The 17838-nt window shown below is 58.1% G+C and overlaps 1 protein-coding gene across 2 annotated transcripts; it reads right to left on the bottom strand.

Moving 5' to 3' along the window:
• Positions 1 to 987: 987 nt before the first annotated feature.
• Positions 988 to 15604, bottom strand: TRIM8 (tripartite motif containing 8). 2 transcript variants are annotated; one of them, XM_055250575.2, is made up of 6 exons: positions 14085 to 15598; positions 4559 to 4654; positions 3997 to 4230; positions 3169 to 3200; positions 2920 to 3035; positions 988 to 2558 (listed from the first exon to the last, which is right to left on the bottom strand). In XM_055250575.2, the coding sequence occupies exons 1-6, from the start codon at positions 14652 to 14654 to the stop codon at positions 1951 to 1953; spliced, it is 1656 nt and encodes a 551-aa protein (XP_055106550.1). In that variant the 5' UTR covers positions 14655 to 15598; the 3' UTR covers positions 988 to 1950. The 2 variants fall into 2 exon arrangements, with proteins under 2 accessions (XP_055106550.1, XP_055106560.1); XM_055250585.2 differs by lacking the exon at positions 4559 to 4654 and having other exon boundaries at positions 14085 to 15604.
• Positions 15605 to 17838: the final 2234 nt, after the last annotated feature.

Below are 17838 nucleotides of genomic sequence, written 5' to 3' on the forward strand. Positions count from 1 at the left end.
GCACTTCTCCAAACCCAGGATATGGGAGAATAGAGTTAAAAATGCAAATTCCTGGGCTCTCAGAGATTCCCAATGAGTCTAAGCTAGGCCTCAGGAATCAGCACCCTTACCTTTTTTTTTTTTTTTGAGACAGGATCTTGCTCTGTTGCTTTGTTGCACAGGCTGGAGTGCAGTGACTTGATCTAGACCTACTGCAATCTCTGCCTCCCAGGCTCAAGCAGTTCTCCCACCTCAGTCTCAGAGTAGCTGGGACCACAGGTGTGGTGTGCGCCACCACGCTCAACTAATTTTTGTATTTTTTGTAGAAACAGGGTTCCGACATGTTGCTCAGGCTGTCTCAAACCCCTGAGCTCAAGCAATTTGCCTGCCTTGGCCTCCCAAAGTGTCAGGATTACAGGCGTGAGCCACAGCAAGGAATCAAGCTCCCAAGACATGCTTGAGACTTTGAGAAGCTCTGCTGAAGTGGATGGGGGCAGGATGCCTTTTTCATCTTGCCACGCCACCTCCACCCCTCCCAAGGCCAAAGCCCCAAGTCCAAAGGAAGTATGGACCTGAGTGGTCCCCTCTCCCTATGAGGGCCAAGGCCCAGCTAGATTACATTCTGTCTCTACGCCCGCAGGCCTGCACAGCACCTGGCACGTAGTGTGCACTCAAATATTTGTGGCCTGAAGGAGGTAAACTTTGCAAGACTCATAGGAAGGTGTTTCTCCTTTGTCCTCAGCTAAGAGCACATTGGCAGAACCTCAAAGAGATGCCGGGACCCAGGTGGCATGGGGTTGGGCCTGGGAGGCCCTGGGCAAATATTTGTCAAATGAACCCAAGGCCAAGAGCAGACGGAGTCAGTGCCCAACGAACTGACATTCACAGGCCTGGAACCAGCTGGACCCAGGGGAGCAAAATCAAGGCAAGGAGGGCAGGGGCCCCTCCCCACACTGACGCCTGAAGATCCCAGGCCTGGGGGGAAAGGGGAACAGGCGAGGCAGGGAGTGGGACTGCGCCATCATGTTTATTAGAAGGTTGGATTTTGGTGTGTGCTCTAGACAGATACAGAATAAATACCTGCGCCTTGAGAACAGGAAGTCCACGATTCATACAAAGTGCTCACTACAGGAAGTTGCTGTGTCAAAATCCAGGCGAGGACCCAACTCCGGGCAGCCCCTCCTCCCTGCTGACCTCAACAAGGGCTGTGCTATTGTTTTTTATTTTATTATTTCTTTTATTTCTCTTTATTATTATTAATATTATTATTATTTGCTTTTGCTGTGGTCACTATCATTGGCAAAGTTCCTTTTCCCCTTTCCTGGACATAGGGGTCCTGTCTTTAAAAGATTCCACTCTGAGGCTGAAGGTGCCAAAAGCTGCTTGAGAAGTGGCCTTTGAACTCCGTCTGGGAAGATGGTGAGGAGAAGGAAGCAGGAGAAATCATTCTTGGTTTAAAAAAATTAAAAAAAAAAAAAAAGTCGCACAATCTAAAGGTCATTCCTTACTCGATCAGTGATCAAACTGCCCAAAAGGAAAACAAGAGGAGAAACAAGCCCGGGGCCCTGGGCATTCCTCCCAGGTGGGGTAGGAAGGGTGGGACCCCCAAGCTTTCAGGGAAGCCGAGGTTCCTTCCAGCCACGGGGGTGTGAAGGGGAAGGAGTAGAGGAAAAAAGGAGAAAGAGAGAGAGAGCTCAGCGCCTCGACACAGACACTTTCCCATCTCCAGGGCCACCTGCGGTCCTGGCCCAGGCCAGCTCCCACTGTCACCTCTGCGTCCAGGAGATTGATAATAAAAAAAAAAAATCAAAAAGCCAAAACCAAAACAAAATCCAAAAGGAAAAGACCTGGGGCAATGGAATGAGGAAGAGGGGAGGCGAGGAAGGTAGAAGGGCAGGTCTCTGGATGCATAACTCCCGAGCCCGGGGGCCGGGGAGGAAGATTCCCCAGCGCCCCGCCGCCTGCCTGGCGTTAGCTCGTCACGTAGTGTTTGGTGGACGGCTGCCCATACACCCTGTAGAAATCCTGGTGGCCGGGCTGCTGGGAGGCGTCAAGCCAGTCTCTGACCGCCAGGCTGGGAAGGGACTGGGGAACGGAGGGTGTGGGCGGGAGCGGGTGTGAGTACTCCTGCGAGGGCACTGTCCAGGGAAAGTGGCCGGAGCGGGGGTAGGGCTGGTGGCCGCCATGGTTGGCCACGGAAGAACAGTAACAGTTGTCCACAGAACAGACGAGAATCTTGCGGCCGCCATACTGGGGGAGCATGGGCTGCTGGGCGGCGGAGCCATTGGGATACTGCGATGGGGGGAACACGGGGCTTGAGTGCACTGGTTGGGCGCCACCTGGCAGGGCCACCAAGTGCTGCGTGGAGCTGCAAGGCCCCAGGGGCTGCCCAGACTGGCCCTCACCGCTGGCTGTGCCTGCCGCCCCGTACTGGCCGCCCACAGGGCCCGACGACGTCTCTAGGAAACTGGCCTCTGGGAAGGCCGTTGAGTGCTTGCGCTTTTCCGCCCCAGAGCTGCTCACGCCACAAGGGTACAGGGGGACACTCTGCAGGAAGGGCACCGGCGTGCTGAAGGGGCCTGTGGAGAGTTGGGGCAAAAGTCGCCAAAGCTCCCACCCCAAGCAACCCAGGCCTCCTCTCCCTGGGTTTGACCTGGGGACCATTGACACCTAGAGGCCCAAGAATGTTACATCTCAGGTGATGCTTGCTCCTCTGCCATTAGGAGGTACAGAATAGTTATATCCCCACTTTAAGCTGAAGAAATGGAGGCTGGGGAGGTCATGTTGCTTACCCACTGTCCTACAGCTACAAGTGGCAAAGCTAGGATATGAGGACAGGTCTCCCAGACTGGGCCACACTGCCTCTTGGAGGGAAGGCTCTGGCGCTGAACCCCTCCCCAAAGGGCCCTGTCTCCCTTCGGCGGAACACCCCACCCTCACCTTCTAGCATTTTCCGCAGCTGCTTCTCCTTCTTGGCCACCTCGTTCAGGAAGAGCTTGGAGTTCAGGTGGCCGATCTTAGGGGGGGAAAGGCTGCTGCTCGTGCAGGTCTGGGTCCTGGGGGCAGTGGACGGGGCATCTGCTGTGAGGAGGCATCACCGGTGAGCCCGCCCTACCTCCCCGCCATGGGCCTGGCCCCCCTGCCCTCCCCAGGATGTGCCCCCTGGGAGGGCTGGGGCCGTCAGCTTACCTGTCCATCAGGATTTTCACAGACTTGGTGTTCTGTTGGGGAGAGAAAAGACTCAAGTCAGCGGAAAAGGCAGCCCAGGGGCAGCCCAGGGAGAGGGGAAGACAAAAGCTGCTCCCCCTGAACCTCCCCCACGCAGGGTGGATCCTCTCATTCTGGACAGAAAGTGGCAGAGGTGGGGGTGGCCATTTGTGGAAGAAGAGCTAACATTTACTGAGCTCTTGCCACGTGACCCAGGCATTGTAAGTGCTTTCTTTGCATCCATAACTTCATCCAGATAGCTACCCGAGGAGAAGGGCTCTGCAGGCCCACGCTGTTTTAGCTCAAGTCTTTGGGGCCAGATGTGTTTTGGAATTCGGAATTTTTTGGATTTTAGAAGGAGAATACAGTGCCTGTATCGTATATTACATATCATCCCCAGCAAGACACAACAATCTAATAAATCAACATTTCTGCAGCAAAATGTTTGAATTTTCATACCAAGCAAGATAAAGACCATAAATTGCCTAACATCAGTTTAGGTCAATTTTTGCCGTTAAATTAAATGTCAAAATTTGTTAGTTTTCAGAGATATTTATAAATATGGAATTGTGGATAAAGAATAGTAGACCTGTATCATCAACACCATTTTGTAGGTGAGGGAACAAGGCCCGGGATGTACCTATTACTTGCCCAAGGTCACAGTGCTAGAAAGAGCAGGCAGGTGGATTTGAATCCATGCATGCTGGCTCCAAAGGTAAGGGCATGTGAGCTACAGGTGGGGGAAACTGCAGATCCCAATTTGGAAATGGCCCTCTGGGTGCCACCAGCCTGGTCCTGGGCCCAGCCCACCTTCATGAAGCTGACATCCTCCGTCTTATCAAAGAGCAGCTGCAGGGAGCCCAGCAGCTTCTTGGCCTCCTGCATGCGCTCCCCGAGGTGCAGCGCCTGCGCTGCGTTCTCGCTGCAGAACTTGGCCTGGGCCTTGTCCAGGACTTCCACTGTCTGCCGCAGGTCCTCATCCAGCAGCTGGTGCAGCTTCTCGTACTGCAGCCGAACTTCCTCCTTCAGTTGGTTCACTTTCTCCTGAGAGTACAGAGGGCAGGAGTGGGCGGGCAGGTGAGCACTGGAGACCTTTGGTTTCCCCCTCTTACCTATCTCACATCCTAGAACCCTAAGTCGCCAGGCTGCCCCAGGCTCCCAGGGGCAAGGTCTGACCTGCCAGTTCCCCACTGGTAGCACAGGGCTCTGGGCCAGCATCCCCTGGCACCAGTGGGCATCCACGGACAGTTCACTGAATGACTGATGGAGTGGTTTTGGCATAGAGCCACACAATCAATCCTTAGTAAGGAACTCACCCAAAGCCCTGCGCTCAAGCCACCCCACCCTGCAGCATGGCCTTGGGCTTAGCTACCTCCACCAGGCGCTTGTCTGACTCGAGTTTGTACAGCTGGTCCTCAATGTCCTGCTCTCGCTCCTCCAGCCGGTCCTGCTGCTTCATGAGCATCTTCTGCAGGGACATTTGGGTGGGGGTATCAGAGGGGCTGCGGCTCCAACCCTGACCCCATGCTTCCCTCTACACAACACATGCATCCTATGGATCCTCTGACCCGATGGCACCAAGCCCCTGCTACCCAGCCCCTCTGGCCCCCTCCAATCCCAGAGGCCTATTCCCAGCTCTCCCCAGAATAGCTTCCCATGCATATTTATTTATTATTTTTTTAGATGGAGTCTCACTCTGTTGCCCAGGCTGGAGTGCAATGGTGTGATCTCGGCTCACTGTAACCTCCGCCTCCCCCGTTCAAGCGATTCTCCTGCCTTAGCCTCCCGAGTAGCTGGGATTACAGGCGTGTGCCACAACACCCAGCTAATTTTTTTGTAGTTTTAGTAGAGACGGGGTTTCACCATGTTGGCCAGGCTGGTCTCAAACTACTGACCTCAAATGATCTGCCCGCCTCAGCCTCCCAAAGTGCAGGGATTATGGGCGTGAGCCACCATGCCCAGCCCCCATGCATATTTAAACCCTGAGCTTTCTGAGGGCAGGGCTACACCAACCTCTGTTCTAAGTACTTTTCCTGTACAGATTTATCTAATCATCCCAGTAATGTCATGAGATAAGTACTATCATTATTCTCATTTCACAGAAGAGGAAACTGAGGCCTAGAGAGGTTAAGTAATTTGTCCACAGTCATACAGCTTGTAAATAGCAGAGCTTGGGCACAAACACAGGTGATCGGGCAGCAGGGTCCGTTCTTACCCAGGCTGTGCTGCCTGGGGAGCGTCCTCTAAGAGATGAGTACCCTAAGATGCAGGAGGTCAAATTCTCTTCCAAAGCCACATGAACCTCTGTCCCAGTCCAAAGATCTCACTTTACCCTCGCCTTACATTAGGGGGCATCAGGCCAGCCACCCCCTCCCCTTGTTCTTAAGACTGAGAGCGAGGACTCTGGAGTCCTGGCTAGCTCCCTCAGCCCCCTCAGTGGGACCTAGGCAGAAAGGAGATTTGGGGTCTCCTAAGACCTGAGGCCAGGCTGCTGGAAGGTGCGGGACCAAACTGCTCTTCTCAGCTCATAAGCTTCTGTCCCCACAACCCCTTTCCTGCCAGTCACTCCATCTCTCCTGCCCTCCTCTCACCAGATATGCCTCTTCAGACAGGCTCTCTCCCCTGCTCAAAAACTCTCCGTGACTCCCTCCTATCAACTACTTTAGCACGGCAATGAAGGCTCTTTTACACCCTGACTCTTCCAGCCAGCTGGGCTGGTATCCTGTCCCCAACCCTCCGCACATGGAAACTCCCTGCAGCTCTAGGTACATTCTTCTGCAGCCCACAGTGCCTCCTCCCTCCCCTGTCTATCCTTCAAGGTCCAACTGAAGTCCCCACTCCTCTAGGAAACTTTCCATGACCCCTGCTCTCAGGCTGTGCAGGTCCCTCCCTGTCCTGGCTACGGGGTGGGGCTGTCCCATTCTGCCCTCCCTCTCAGGTTGTGCTGTCCAATATGGTAGCCACTAGTCATATGTGGCTATTTAAATCCAAGTTAACAAAAAATAAAAAATAAGGTCGGGTGCTGTGGCTCATGCCTGTAATCCCAGCACTTTGGGAGGCCGAGGCGGGCGGATCACCTGAGGTTGGGAGTTCGAGACCAGCCTAACATGGAGAAACTCCAACTCTACTAAAAATACAAAATTAGCTGGGCGAGGTGGTGCATGCCTGTAATCCCAGCTACTCGGGAGGCTGAGGCAGGAGAATCGCTTGAACCCAGGAGGCGAAGGCTGCAGCGAGCAAAGATCCCGCCATTGCACTCCAGCCTGGGCAACAAGAGCAAAAGTCTGTTTCAAAAAAAAAAAAAAAAAAAAGTTAAGTATCAGTTCCTCATGCACCAGCCTCATTTCAAGTGCCCAGTACCTATGTATCACTAGTCTCAGATACTAAAGTTCAAAATGTTACCATCATGCAGAAGTTCTGTTAGACAGCACTATTCTGGAGTCTTCTAATTGCCTCACAAACCATGGTCTCATCTCCCTACAAGACACAGAGCCTCTTAAGAATGGGGATTTGCTGCTCTCTTTCTCAACCTCCCTTCAGAGGCAGGCCACACAAAGGCCTGGGCGGCCTGAGATGCATAACAAATTCACTCAATAAGCCCATGGGTTCCACACACAAAATAAAATTTGCAAAGCAGCTCTGTGTAACCACAGACATTCACAGTAACTGTCATGCTGCAAGGAATGGTTCTCTTTCTTCCTCTGTAGGGGCCTCAGAGTAACCCTCCAGTTCAACCCCATGACTCCCATCCCAGCCACTCCCAGCTGGCCCCCCGAAGACAAGCTGCCATCAATCCCTTCCTCACCCCGCCAGGCCATTTTACGTAGGGGCAAACCAAGGCCCACCACAGACTTCAGCCTGACCCTATTTTGTGTTGGAGGCTACTATGGAAATAACCAGAACCCTGGAAGCAGGAGGAAGTGTGGGGGTGAGGCTTTCACCTTATAAGCTAGGTGCAGGGGGCCCACACACAACCTTTCAGTGACCCAGGACAGGACCTCTAAAAGAACCAGACCTGGGAGACCTTGCCCTGCCCCTAGAAGCACCAAGAGGCACAGGAATCTGCTGCCAGCCCAAGGGTCAGAGCCCGACAGCACACACAGCATGAGCGGGCAGGCACAGGGGCGCCTGGCAGAAAGCTGCACACGCACGTGGGAATACCTTGCCACCTGAGCCCCGAGCCCGCCTCAGGTACGCTGGCAGGCACAGCCAGAGGTGCAAACGCACTTGACCCAACCCCCTCACAGGGAAGGCTGGACCTCCTGGAGGCCCCAGACAATGGTGAGAGGCCTGGCACGATGGCGAGGTGGCCAGGACACTCTGGGAACATCAGGCCCGCTGACCTCCCCTGGAACAACTGGCCCTCAAATTCTTGCCTGCTGGCTGCCCCGTGCCCACCCTCAGGAGGACAGGGCTCCCCAGGTGCTCCTCAGAGTCCAGGCCGCTCCCTCCATCCAGTGCCCAGGACATCTGAAAGGCCCTGCTGGCCCCACACATCTCGCAATATGGGCTTACTGCACGGCTGCTTCTCCACAACCAAACCCACCAGGAGCTGGTTCAGGGCGGACTCAGGTGAGTCCCAGGGGAGGGGTAGGAAAGAGGCAGCTCCAAGGTCCCAGCGCAGCTTCCTTGAGGACAGGAACTGAGCTGTCCACACCCACCCCGCAGGCTGGTGGGTGCCCCTTTGCCCCATCCCTTGCTGATGCCCAGGGAGTGACCCCTCAGGGCACAGCAGAGGGAGGGCCTTCCTGTCCAGTCCTGGGGGGGGGGGGGCTCAGCCCCTTCCCTCTTCTTCCAGGCTTTCCTCAGTCTCCCCTGGCAGCACTTCTACCCTGGGAGCTGGCAGGGTCTTCCCGAGCTTCTGTCTGTCCCAGGCACTCTGGGTGGGACACCAGCCCAGGCCACACAGTCCCTAGCAGGTGGGAGGGTTTCATTTCCCCCTCCTGCTGCTGAGGCCACTGGGCTCCTGTCTCTGCTGCAAGGGTTGGAGTGACAGCAGGAAGGGGAAGGAGGCTGGCCAGGGGGTGCCAGCCAGGGAGGAGTCCGGGGGGCTGCACTGTCCTGGCCTGCTCTCCCTCAGGACCAACTCCTGCTACAAACAGCGCCTGGGAGAACAGTGGGAGCTGCTGCCACTTCAAGCCTGGGAAACTGGAAGGAGGATGGGAAATACCCGCCTGCTGTCCCCTTCACGACCCCACCCCAGTTCACCGAATGAGCAAATCAGGTTGCCAAGACACTGGAAGATGCTGGAAGACAGAGAGCAGAGGAAGCAAGGCCCAGACCCCCCACCAGCAGCAGCCTCCTTTCCATCCCAACCCCCACCTGCCTCCCCAGGGAATGGCTAAGAGCCAAGGCCCCACTTCCCACCTGGGAAAAACCCATAGCTGAGATCCGACCGGATTTCCCAGCTCAGTTCAGAGCAAGTACTCTCTGCGCAGGCAGGTGGGCTGGAGGCACCTTACACACGCCACCGCCCCATCCCCCCACAACAGTGCGTGGCCTGGACTGCGTACACTGGAGCACACAGGAGCAGAGTGGAACGTGGCCTGGGCTAGAAGTTCTGGAGGCCCCAGGCCACCAGGGAGATGGGGACTAGGTGGGGCCCAGGGAGGACCTTCACACCCCCAGCCCTGCCTGTTGGGCCTCAAGCCTTTGGTGATCTGCCCAGGGCCTGTGAGGACAAAAACATGAAGAATCAGGAGCCGCCATTCCCACCCTCCACCACCTGGGCCCCCGCTCCTCAGCTTTGTCGCTGCTCTCTCTGACTCCCCTCCCGGCCTGGAGCAGGGAACTCTGAGCCCCTGCATTCCTGCCCCAGGAAAAGCCTCATGTCCCTCTGGAGACTGACTGGCCAGGCCAGCTGCCATTTTTGATGCCAGACTAGACTGAGCAGACGGGTGAGGCTTGGGGACTCTGGGCTGTATAAAAGTTAATAAATAATAATAATAAAACCCTCAAGTCAACCTTGAAGAGAAACAAGGTCAGGAGGAAACAGAGCCCCATGGACTGGGACAGAGGCAGTCCCCTAGGTTTTCAGACAAGACCAGGGCTAGCTCCAGAAGCCCCTGTGGTGGTGGGAGGGGCAGTGCAGGGAGGGGCAAGAAGAGGGGGCTGCGCAGCCTCTTCCTGCTCAGGTCCCTGCCCGGCCAGCCCCAGCTCTGGCTCCAGCCCCCTTCTCAGAGCCACCCCATCCTAACCCTCCCCTACTCCTCCCTCTGGTCCCTGTCCCCATCTCTCCCTGGGTCTCTGGGCCCATAGCACCCTCCCCTTTCCTCAGAAAAGCTTCTGCCTGCCCTAAACCCCCTTTCCATGCCTCAAGCCGCTGCCTTGGGCTATCATGTGAACCGAACCCCAGGCTGGGGAAACCACAGGCTGCAGAGGGAAGGGGCTCCAGGGCAGGTGCCAGGGCAAGGAGAGAGGCAGCACCTCAGATGCAAGCCCGGCAGACCCCAGCGAGGGCTTCCCAGCTGCAGAGTGGAATTAGCTTTTGCCATGCAGAGAGCAGCACTCTGGGGCAGCAGAACAAAGAGGCGAGAGAGAAAGCCCCCCTTTGTCTAGCTTTGAATGCCAGGCCAGCCGGGAAAGGAAGGCTTTCCCAGAGCCAGGGAGGAGGCCAGCCAGGCCAGCCTGCTCGGCCCGGGGCAGGGGCCCAGGCCTGGCTTGCTCCGCCTCACCAGACTGTGCCCAACACAACAGCGCAGGACCCTTTCGGCTCCTACCTCCAATATCCGCCACAGGCTCACCCCAAGGGGAAGCCCATCTTTCCCTCCTTTCCCCAACAACCCCACCACAGGGGGAAGTCCCAGGGCCCCTGACAAACTCACAGCCACCAAGCAAGGATCACCTGAGCAGGCACTCACACAGCAGCACAGTAGTGCTGCCAACTGTCAGGAAGGCACACTCAACTTCAACTTGCAGGCACTCAGCAGGCCCGGCAGGCAGACACGGCTGCGCAACTAGGGACTGAAGTCAGGCAGGCTGCGCCTTCTCAGAGACACCCATGTGAGATGCAAAAAAATGAGTCACATCCAAGATACACGACCCAGACGTGCTGGCTACACATGCACACACACACACACCTGCAGACAGACACGGATGTGCAGCCACCCAGGGCTGCAGGATGCACAGTAATAATAGTGTGTGCATGACAGGTGCCTGGCCATGTCAGCAGGATCCTGGGGTGGGGGTGGGCAGCTGGGCCTCTGCCTGAGGCTCCCATTCAGGGGCAACGGAGAAAGGCCAAGCCAGGGCCTCCTTCCACAAAGACTCGGGGTGGCCAAAGAAGGGGCCACATGACCCTCACACCACAAACACACGTGCGCACACAAACACACACACCCCTGCAGGAGTATGGTCTGCTGTAGGGAGAGGGAGCAGTGAGGTCTGCACTGCTGGCGTCAGGCTGCAGCCCCAGCCTCAGCACCAGCCCCAGTAGAGCCAGCCCTCACTCTCACTGCGTACTCAGAGACAAATGGAGAGGAAACCCAGGATTCCCTCCAGGGTCTCAGGGTGACCCCTCCAGCCACCGGCAATGTGCACAGGATACCCTCACTCCAAGTAGGGGCAAACCCCACACTGGCCCAAGCAGTGGGATCTCCTCCCCCAGAGAACCTCTTCTTGACTCTGAACCTCTGAGAATGCAAGGAACAGGGTCCTAGCAACATGTCCAGCCTTGCTCTGGGACACCAGGGACAATGCAGAAACACAACTGTAACTGCACAAGACTCAAGCAGATACACCTGCATAGACACATACGCACCACATACCTGCAGGCCCCTCACATATGCAACTGGGCCTGCTCTTGGGTCTTCTTTCCATGTCGTGGGGGGTCATGAGATAAGGACGCCCCCCAGCTCCCACCAGTCTCTCATTGCTTAGATGAACCCCAGAACCTGGGGGCTAGGAGGGGTCTGACCACTCAGGGCTGCCAGGCCTGAGCCCACCTGGATGTCCAAATCTTGGGCCCTTAGCTTCCCCACAGCCTTATGGGAGAGCACATTTAGGGTCTAGGCACATCCTAGACAATGGTCTTGGGACCATCCAGTGAGTATCCAGGCCTCAGGGCAATGTGGCCAACACACTGGCTTCCCAAGGGAAGATTAGGGCAACAACCTGCTTGGGCCTGATTCTGAGAGTCCCCCTTGTAGTCCCCCAGGATGGATGGAGGACCTGTTTGCCCTCCTGCGGGGTCCCTGCTCTAGGCTATGGCCCATGTGCACCTGTGGATGCTGTAAGTATATGAGGGTGAGGCCACCAGGGAGGGGTTAATCGGGGTTTCCTATTTCTAGCCAATTGACAGGCATGTCAGCAATCCCCCTGGGAGGGCAGAAGAGGACGCACAAGAAGCGGAGCCTAGATTTTAAGGTAGGTGCCAGGTCTCTTGTGCTTCTGTCCCTGTATCCTGGGGAATTCTGTGGCCCTCGCCCACAACACCAGCAAAGGCCCTTTAAGGCAGACTCCCTCCGGGAAGGGAAAAGGGGCCAAGGAACAGCGCTCCACCCACTCCCCGTTTGGCCTACAGAGTGCAGAGGGTTCTTCCATTTAGGTTCCTATGGCTCACCCCCTCCTCTCCCTCCTGGGAGGGCAGGCAGGGCCCCTATTCCTCCAAATTCAATAAGTCAAACTCATACTTGAGTGACACTGGGCTACTGAAGGGTTTCCAACCCCAGTGGCCGGGGGCACTAGAAAGAATCAGGGGCCTGGGGAGGGGGAACCTGGAGAAGGATGAGACTCAGGCTGCCACTGCAGGGCACAGCTGCTGAATGCACAGAATTGCACATCTGGCCCTGATGCAACCCACTACTTCTGAGCCTGCCCACACCAGGAACAAGAAAGCACGCGCACGCACACACACCCTGCAGAGTTGCCGACAAAGTTCAGTGCCTGCTTCCATCCAATCCACGAGTCTAGAGATGAGGGGCCTGCTAGGGGGCACCCCAGGGAATACTCTGCATGCACATGCCATCCACCCACCCCTGCCTGCGCCCTGAACTGTAGAGACAGGAGACAAGTGCATTGGAGGGCGAAGGACACAGTCTCAAAGACATTCAAAAACACAGACACCTAAAGCTATCCTCCTACACCAAGTCAGGTATAATGACGTTTTCTCCCCCACCCCAGTTAAAGACATCCCTAGAACTCAGACCAGCTACAGCAGCACTGTGGGTGCAGGCAGGCATCCGCACATCGCCCAGGTTGCTGCCCCTCCCCTGTTCCTTTCAGCCACATCTCCTTTCCCCTCCTCTCATTTTCCACTGCCAATCCCAGGACAGAACTGGACAGCCCTCCTTTCTCCTGCCTCTGCACTTTTCCCGGCCTCCTCCCCCAGCCCTTCCATCTTTATTAATAGCAGCAGCTTCCCAATACTGGGGAAAGTGTGGGCTGTGCCTGCCCTGAACGGGGGTGGAGGACACAGGGGGTGGAGGACACACTTCCTTTAAGAAACCAGAGGCCTATCCTGGCACACAAACCCAGGGCTAGTCCATCCGACTGGAAACTAATTATACAGCAAATCGTATTTGCTGTCCCCGCCCCAGCCTGTGGTGGCCCTCCTGCCTTTTGTTGGTTGTATGTGTATGTTTTTTAATTGCTAAACAGTGACTCATTCTGACTGGTCCCCCCACACAGGAAACAGCCCCATCTCCAATCATGCCCTGAACAGAGCTTCCTCATACCCAGCCTCCGCACTGGCCTCCACTAACCTCCAGGGATCCCCACCCAGAGATACTCCCAGTCCCACCAGAGCGCAGCCTACCCCCCAGATATCACACCCAGGCCCCAGGCCCCAGGCCCCAGACCCCAGGCCCCAAGGTGGGGCTTCAGAGAGGACTTCTCGGTGTCAGGCCAACCCCTTCCTTTTGGTATGACTCAACCCTGAAAGCCAGAGGACTGGGGAGGGACCTAGAAGGAGCCCCCTCCACTGAAGGGGACGGAAGTATTGCCTCAGTCCAGCTCCAAAACCAGGCCCAGAGGCCTGAGGGGGGAGGCGGTTTGACATTGGCCGCAGCCGCAGAGTGTATACAATGGGAGGGGACGCGGTTCCGTAATCACCCAGCCGGCAGCCCAGGGGAGCCAGCTGCCTGAAACCAGATTTCAAGGCGGCTCAACCTTAAACCCACAGGATTCTTTTTCCGTCTTCCACTTCCCCTCCCCAAATGTGGGAGGGCGGCGAGAGGGTTGGGCTAGGCGAGAGGGCCAGGATGATGAAGACACATACTTGAAGCCTTGTTCATGCGGCCCGTGCGACACACAGGCACACAGGGCAGCGATTCCCACACGGGGAGAGCCGGCTCCCGGGAGGAATCCAAATAGCGGACCCGCTGTCGGGGCCTCGCTGGCTGCCCAGGCCCTGTCCAGAGAAATGGCCGAAGTTCTGCTCTCCCTCCGGAAACTCCCCCCACCCCCCCAATGTGTTTCCAATAGCGCTGAAAACATGGCTGCTTTTGTTTACTTCCTCATTGGTATGCCAGCATCATGGATCATGTCAGCCACAGCAGCGGCACCGGGACACTCATTACATAAACAGCAGCTGGAGAGGCAGGACCGGGGTCACTGCCTCGGTGACTTCCCGTAGGGCCTACAGCAACAAGACTGGGGGAGGGAGCTGCGCACCACAGAAAAGCAACACCCAGACTCTACCCCTGACGGTCCCACACCCCAATCCCATAAAGCACTCAGAAGACGGACCCTGTGCGCACAGGTGCGAGAATGTATCAAGTAGCGACCCGGGGCCCTTCTATCCAGGACCCTGTCCCCAAACTTTCAGAGAAAAGTTTGGCCAGGGGCTACTGGCCTGATGTCACAAGAGTCAGCCTGTCCGGATGGGTGGTCCCGGGGCGGGAGAGGGGAAGGGACTGTGTGTCTGTGTGTGTGCGCGCGCGCGCGCGTAGGGTACTTGCCCGGATTTCATTCCTTCGGATCTCCACGTCGCACACCGAGTGTCCCTGATGCGCGCCGCTGTAGTAGCAGCAGTACTGGCACACGGCCACCTGCTCGGCCTCGCAGTGGTAGAGGCGGTAGGCGTTGTGCTGCGGGCAGCTCCAGGCCCGCACGTCGTCCGCCTCCACCAGGAGGTGCCCGCGGGCGGTGGAGGGCTGCTGCAGGTGCGTCTGCACGTGGGACTGGCAGCAGGGCGCCTCGCAGCGCAGGCAGACCTTCTGCGCGGGCAGCGGGGGGCCGCGGCGGCAGAACACGCAGTGCAGCGCCGCCGGCGGCTTCTCCACGTGCAGGGCATTGAACTTCTCCACGATGTTGGTGAGCTTCAGGTTCTTCTCCAGGCCCGGCTTCTGGTTGTAGGCCTGGTTGCACTCTGGGCAGCGTACGAGGCCGCTGTCCTTGGCCCACGCCTCGCCGATGCAGCCCCGGCAGAAGTTGTGTTTGCACGGCAGCTGCACTGGCTCCACGAAAACGTGCAGGCAGATGGGGCAGATGAGCTCCTCCTCGAAGCAGTTCTTCCAATTCTCCGCCATGGCGGCCGCGGGCAGGGGGCCGGGGCAGGCCTCCCCGACTCCCCAGCCCCAGGGGTCCGTCCGGAGCCGCTGTAGGCCCACCGAGCCCCGAGCTCCGGCCCCAGCCGGACCCGACGGTCGCTCAGTCAGCAGCGCCTTCCGCGTGCCCGCCCCCCGGAGGAGGGAGCCGCGGTCCTCACGCCGCGCGCGCAGCCGGCTGCGTCTCCTCCTCCTCCCGAGCGCCTAGCGGGAGGCGGCGGACTGCGCCAGGGCCGCGGCCGGGACTCCAGCCTTGGAGGGGAGCGCCGGGGTCCAAATTCCATATAAGAGGCCGCCTCCCCGTCGGCGCGGCTAGGGCAGTGGCGGCCCGTGGCCTGCGCTAGTCCCCGCGGCTGACATTGGGGCGCGCCCCGCGGCAGACGAAGCCTGGGAGCAGCACACTTCCTCCGGCGGCGGCGGCAGCGGTGGCTCCTGCCTGGCTCGTCGGCGCCGCACCTCCCTCGCAGGGGCCAGAGCCTGGGGTCCGCGGGGCCAGGAGGCGAGGGCGGCCGCGCCGAGGGCTGCTAGATCCGGACGGGGCGGGAGGGGCGGGTCGGCGGTCCCCGGGCCACGGTGCGGGCGTCCCCCGACTGGCTGGCCGGGCGCGGGCTGCGGGGCGCGGGCGGGCCGACTCCGGGGCGTTGCGTGCGCGCAGGGGCAGTCATTCAGATGAAATTCCAGTCCCCGGCCAGAGACACCAGCCCGCCTCTGCCTTCCTCCTCCCTTCACAAATAGAAACGGAAGGGGGAGGGAGAGAAGTGGAAAAAAAGGCAACCGGCGAGGGAGGGAGGGAGAAGCCCCGGCGGCGCTCCGGCCTGACCCCCGGGCGGCTACTTCTGCGCTCCCCCGAGGCCCGGCGTCCCCGCCGCGGAGAGACCCCGCGCGCCCGTCTCCGCGCTGGGCGGGCGCCCGGGCTCTGCCGAGGAAAACAAGGATTGATCAAACTAGAAAGGAATTTTTCTCAACTGCTAATGAACAGGAGGCTCGGCTCCCGGCCCTCCCCTCCCCCGGCCCTCCCCCTTCGCCCCCCCGGCCCCCTCCCCCCCCACTTTCTTTTCTTCTCGGCCTCTGCTCGGGCCTGGAAGGCTCGGGGCTGCGGTCGGAGGCAGCCTGCGGCGGCAGGGCCAGGCCGAGCCGCCTCCCTCAGCGCCCAGCCATCTTGGGCTCCGCGGCGGCGGCCGGGGTCTGGGAGCGCTGGCTGAGGGGCCCGCGGCGTCCTCTCGCTCCTGATTTTTTTTTTTTTTTTTTTGGTGGGATTTTTTTTTTTTCCAAGGGGAGGGCTGGCGGCCTCCAACAAATTAGGAGAGAGAGAGGGGAGAAAATGCCAAGTCCCGATTTCTCTCCACCTCTGCTCCACCCACCCCGGTCCTGTCCAAAAAATAAAAAAAGATGAGAATTGGAAAAAGTCGGCAGAAAGGCGAGCGCCCGCGGTCCCCGGCTGCTGCCCAGGCGACGCGTCCGGGGCGGGCCCGCGCCCGTTGCTCGGTCCGAGGTCCGTCTGTCTGCCCGCGGCTTCTCAAGGGAGGGGACGGCGCTTCGGGCAGGGTCTCCGCAGCGGCTGTCGCCTCAGAGCTTTATCCTCAGATCAAAAACGAAAAAGGAAGAAAAAATCCCAACCCCAACACTCTCATCACAGCCACCTTCAGCCATCTTGCGCGTATTATTATTTCAGGAATAATCTGTTTAATAAAAATACCTGCATATCCAGCCCCTCCCCCACGTCCTGGGGTCCCCGCCCCCTTTTAATAATAATCTCGATAATAAAAACGATCCGCGGGCCGGGCAGTCCGCGGCGGCCCTTTCCTGCCTCGACTTGCTCGGGCCCGGCTCCCCCTCCGGGAAGGGGCGCCGCGGGGTGGGGGTGCGTCCCCGTCACCCGCGCGGGGAGGAAAGGGCGCCCTCGCCGCCGCCGCCGCGGCCCGCGGGACCAGCCGGAGGGGCACTCGGGGGTCCCGGCGCCCCCGCCACGGCCCGGCCTGGGAGTACGCAGCCGGCCGTATACAATGGGTTCGGAGCAGAGCGGGGCAGGCAGGGTGGGGAAGCGGGAGGGCCAGGGACTGCAGCGAGCCCAGCTCCCGGGCTGGGGCGGAAGGAGACGGGGGGTGGTGTCCCTACATCGAGGCCGGTCCCGCTACTCGGGAAGGGGGCGGAGAGCTGCGGCGCTGGGGGGCGAGGAGAAAGCGGCAGGCGGCGCGTTTAATCAGCACCCGCCGGTTCGGCCCACCCGGCACTGGCGAAAGAAACGGGCGCGGGGGGTGGGGGAAGGGGCGGGGCGTGATTTCCGGAAGTACTGTTACAGGGCCCGGCGCCCGGCTCCTCCCCCTTTCCCTGTCGCGTTGGGGTTGTTCCGGGGGCTGCTCCTGCTATTGGCCCACAAGCTGAGGCTCCACCTCTCTAAGGCGGGGAAGACCCGAGAGTCTCACGTGACTCTCACAAACTTCGGTATATTAAACATTGGGATGGGAGGGGATTTTCTGCGCTTGTTAAAAAAGCGATGATGCCACGGCGTAGTGGGACCACCTCTTCCTGGGCCTGAAGTGAAGACTCGTAGCTCTTTTTACCCAGAGGGAAAGGAGCGTTTGTCGCTCTGCTCAGCAGTTCGGTGGAACTGAGCAGGGAAATGCAAAAGGTTCAGTGTGGGGATGTTTCCCGATGTCCTTAATACTTTTACCTTCATCCCTGGCATTTTAAACTACCTAGCAAGATAGGCATTTATTCCTCTATTAATAAGGAAACCATGGCTTAAAGAACTGCAGAAATCTGCCAAGGTCAATGGTCAGTCAATAAATCTTTAACAAAAGATTTTTCTAGGCCCTGAGAATTCCCAGAAAAATGTACAAAAAATTTAACGTAAATATACGTAGGACAATTTACGTGATAGAGAATGACAGGCTCACACAAAGCCTTTCTGAAAAAGTGACATTTGAGCTGGGACCTGAATGCACACGAAGAGTCAGATAGGTGAAACCTGGGGGAGGAGCGATCCAGTCAGAAGAAAAAACAAATGCAAAAGCAATAGAACAGGCAGGTTCCAGGACAGAAAGAAGGCCGAGTGTCCAGAAAGAAAGGCAGGGGCCAGAACACACAGGGCCTTCCTTATATATCTATTATATAGTATATAATAGTACGCTTATTATAAGTGTGCTATATAAGTATAGTATATTAT

Source organism: Symphalangus syndactylus, chromosome 2 (assembly GCF_028878055.3).
Source record: "Symphalangus syndactylus isolate Jambi chromosome 2, NHGRI_mSymSyn1-v2.1_pri, whole genome shotgun sequence".
NCBI classification, from domain to species: Eukaryota; Metazoa; Chordata; class Mammalia; order Primates; family Hylobatidae; genus Symphalangus; species Symphalangus syndactylus.

Coding starts and splice junctions, on each gene's coding strand:
- TRIM8 (XM_055250575.2), bottom strand. CDS start 14,654: ATGGCGGAGAATTGGAAGAACTGCTTCGAGGAGGAGCTCATCTGCCCC. Junction 4,655..14,084: donor TCCGAAGGAATGAAATCCGG/GCAAGTACCCTA, acceptor ATGTCCCTGCAG/AAGATGCTCATGAAGCAGCA. Junction 3,201..3,996: donor AGGATGTCAGCTTCATGAAG/GTGGGCTGGGCC, acceptor TCTCCCCAACAG/AACACCAAGTCTGTGAAAAT.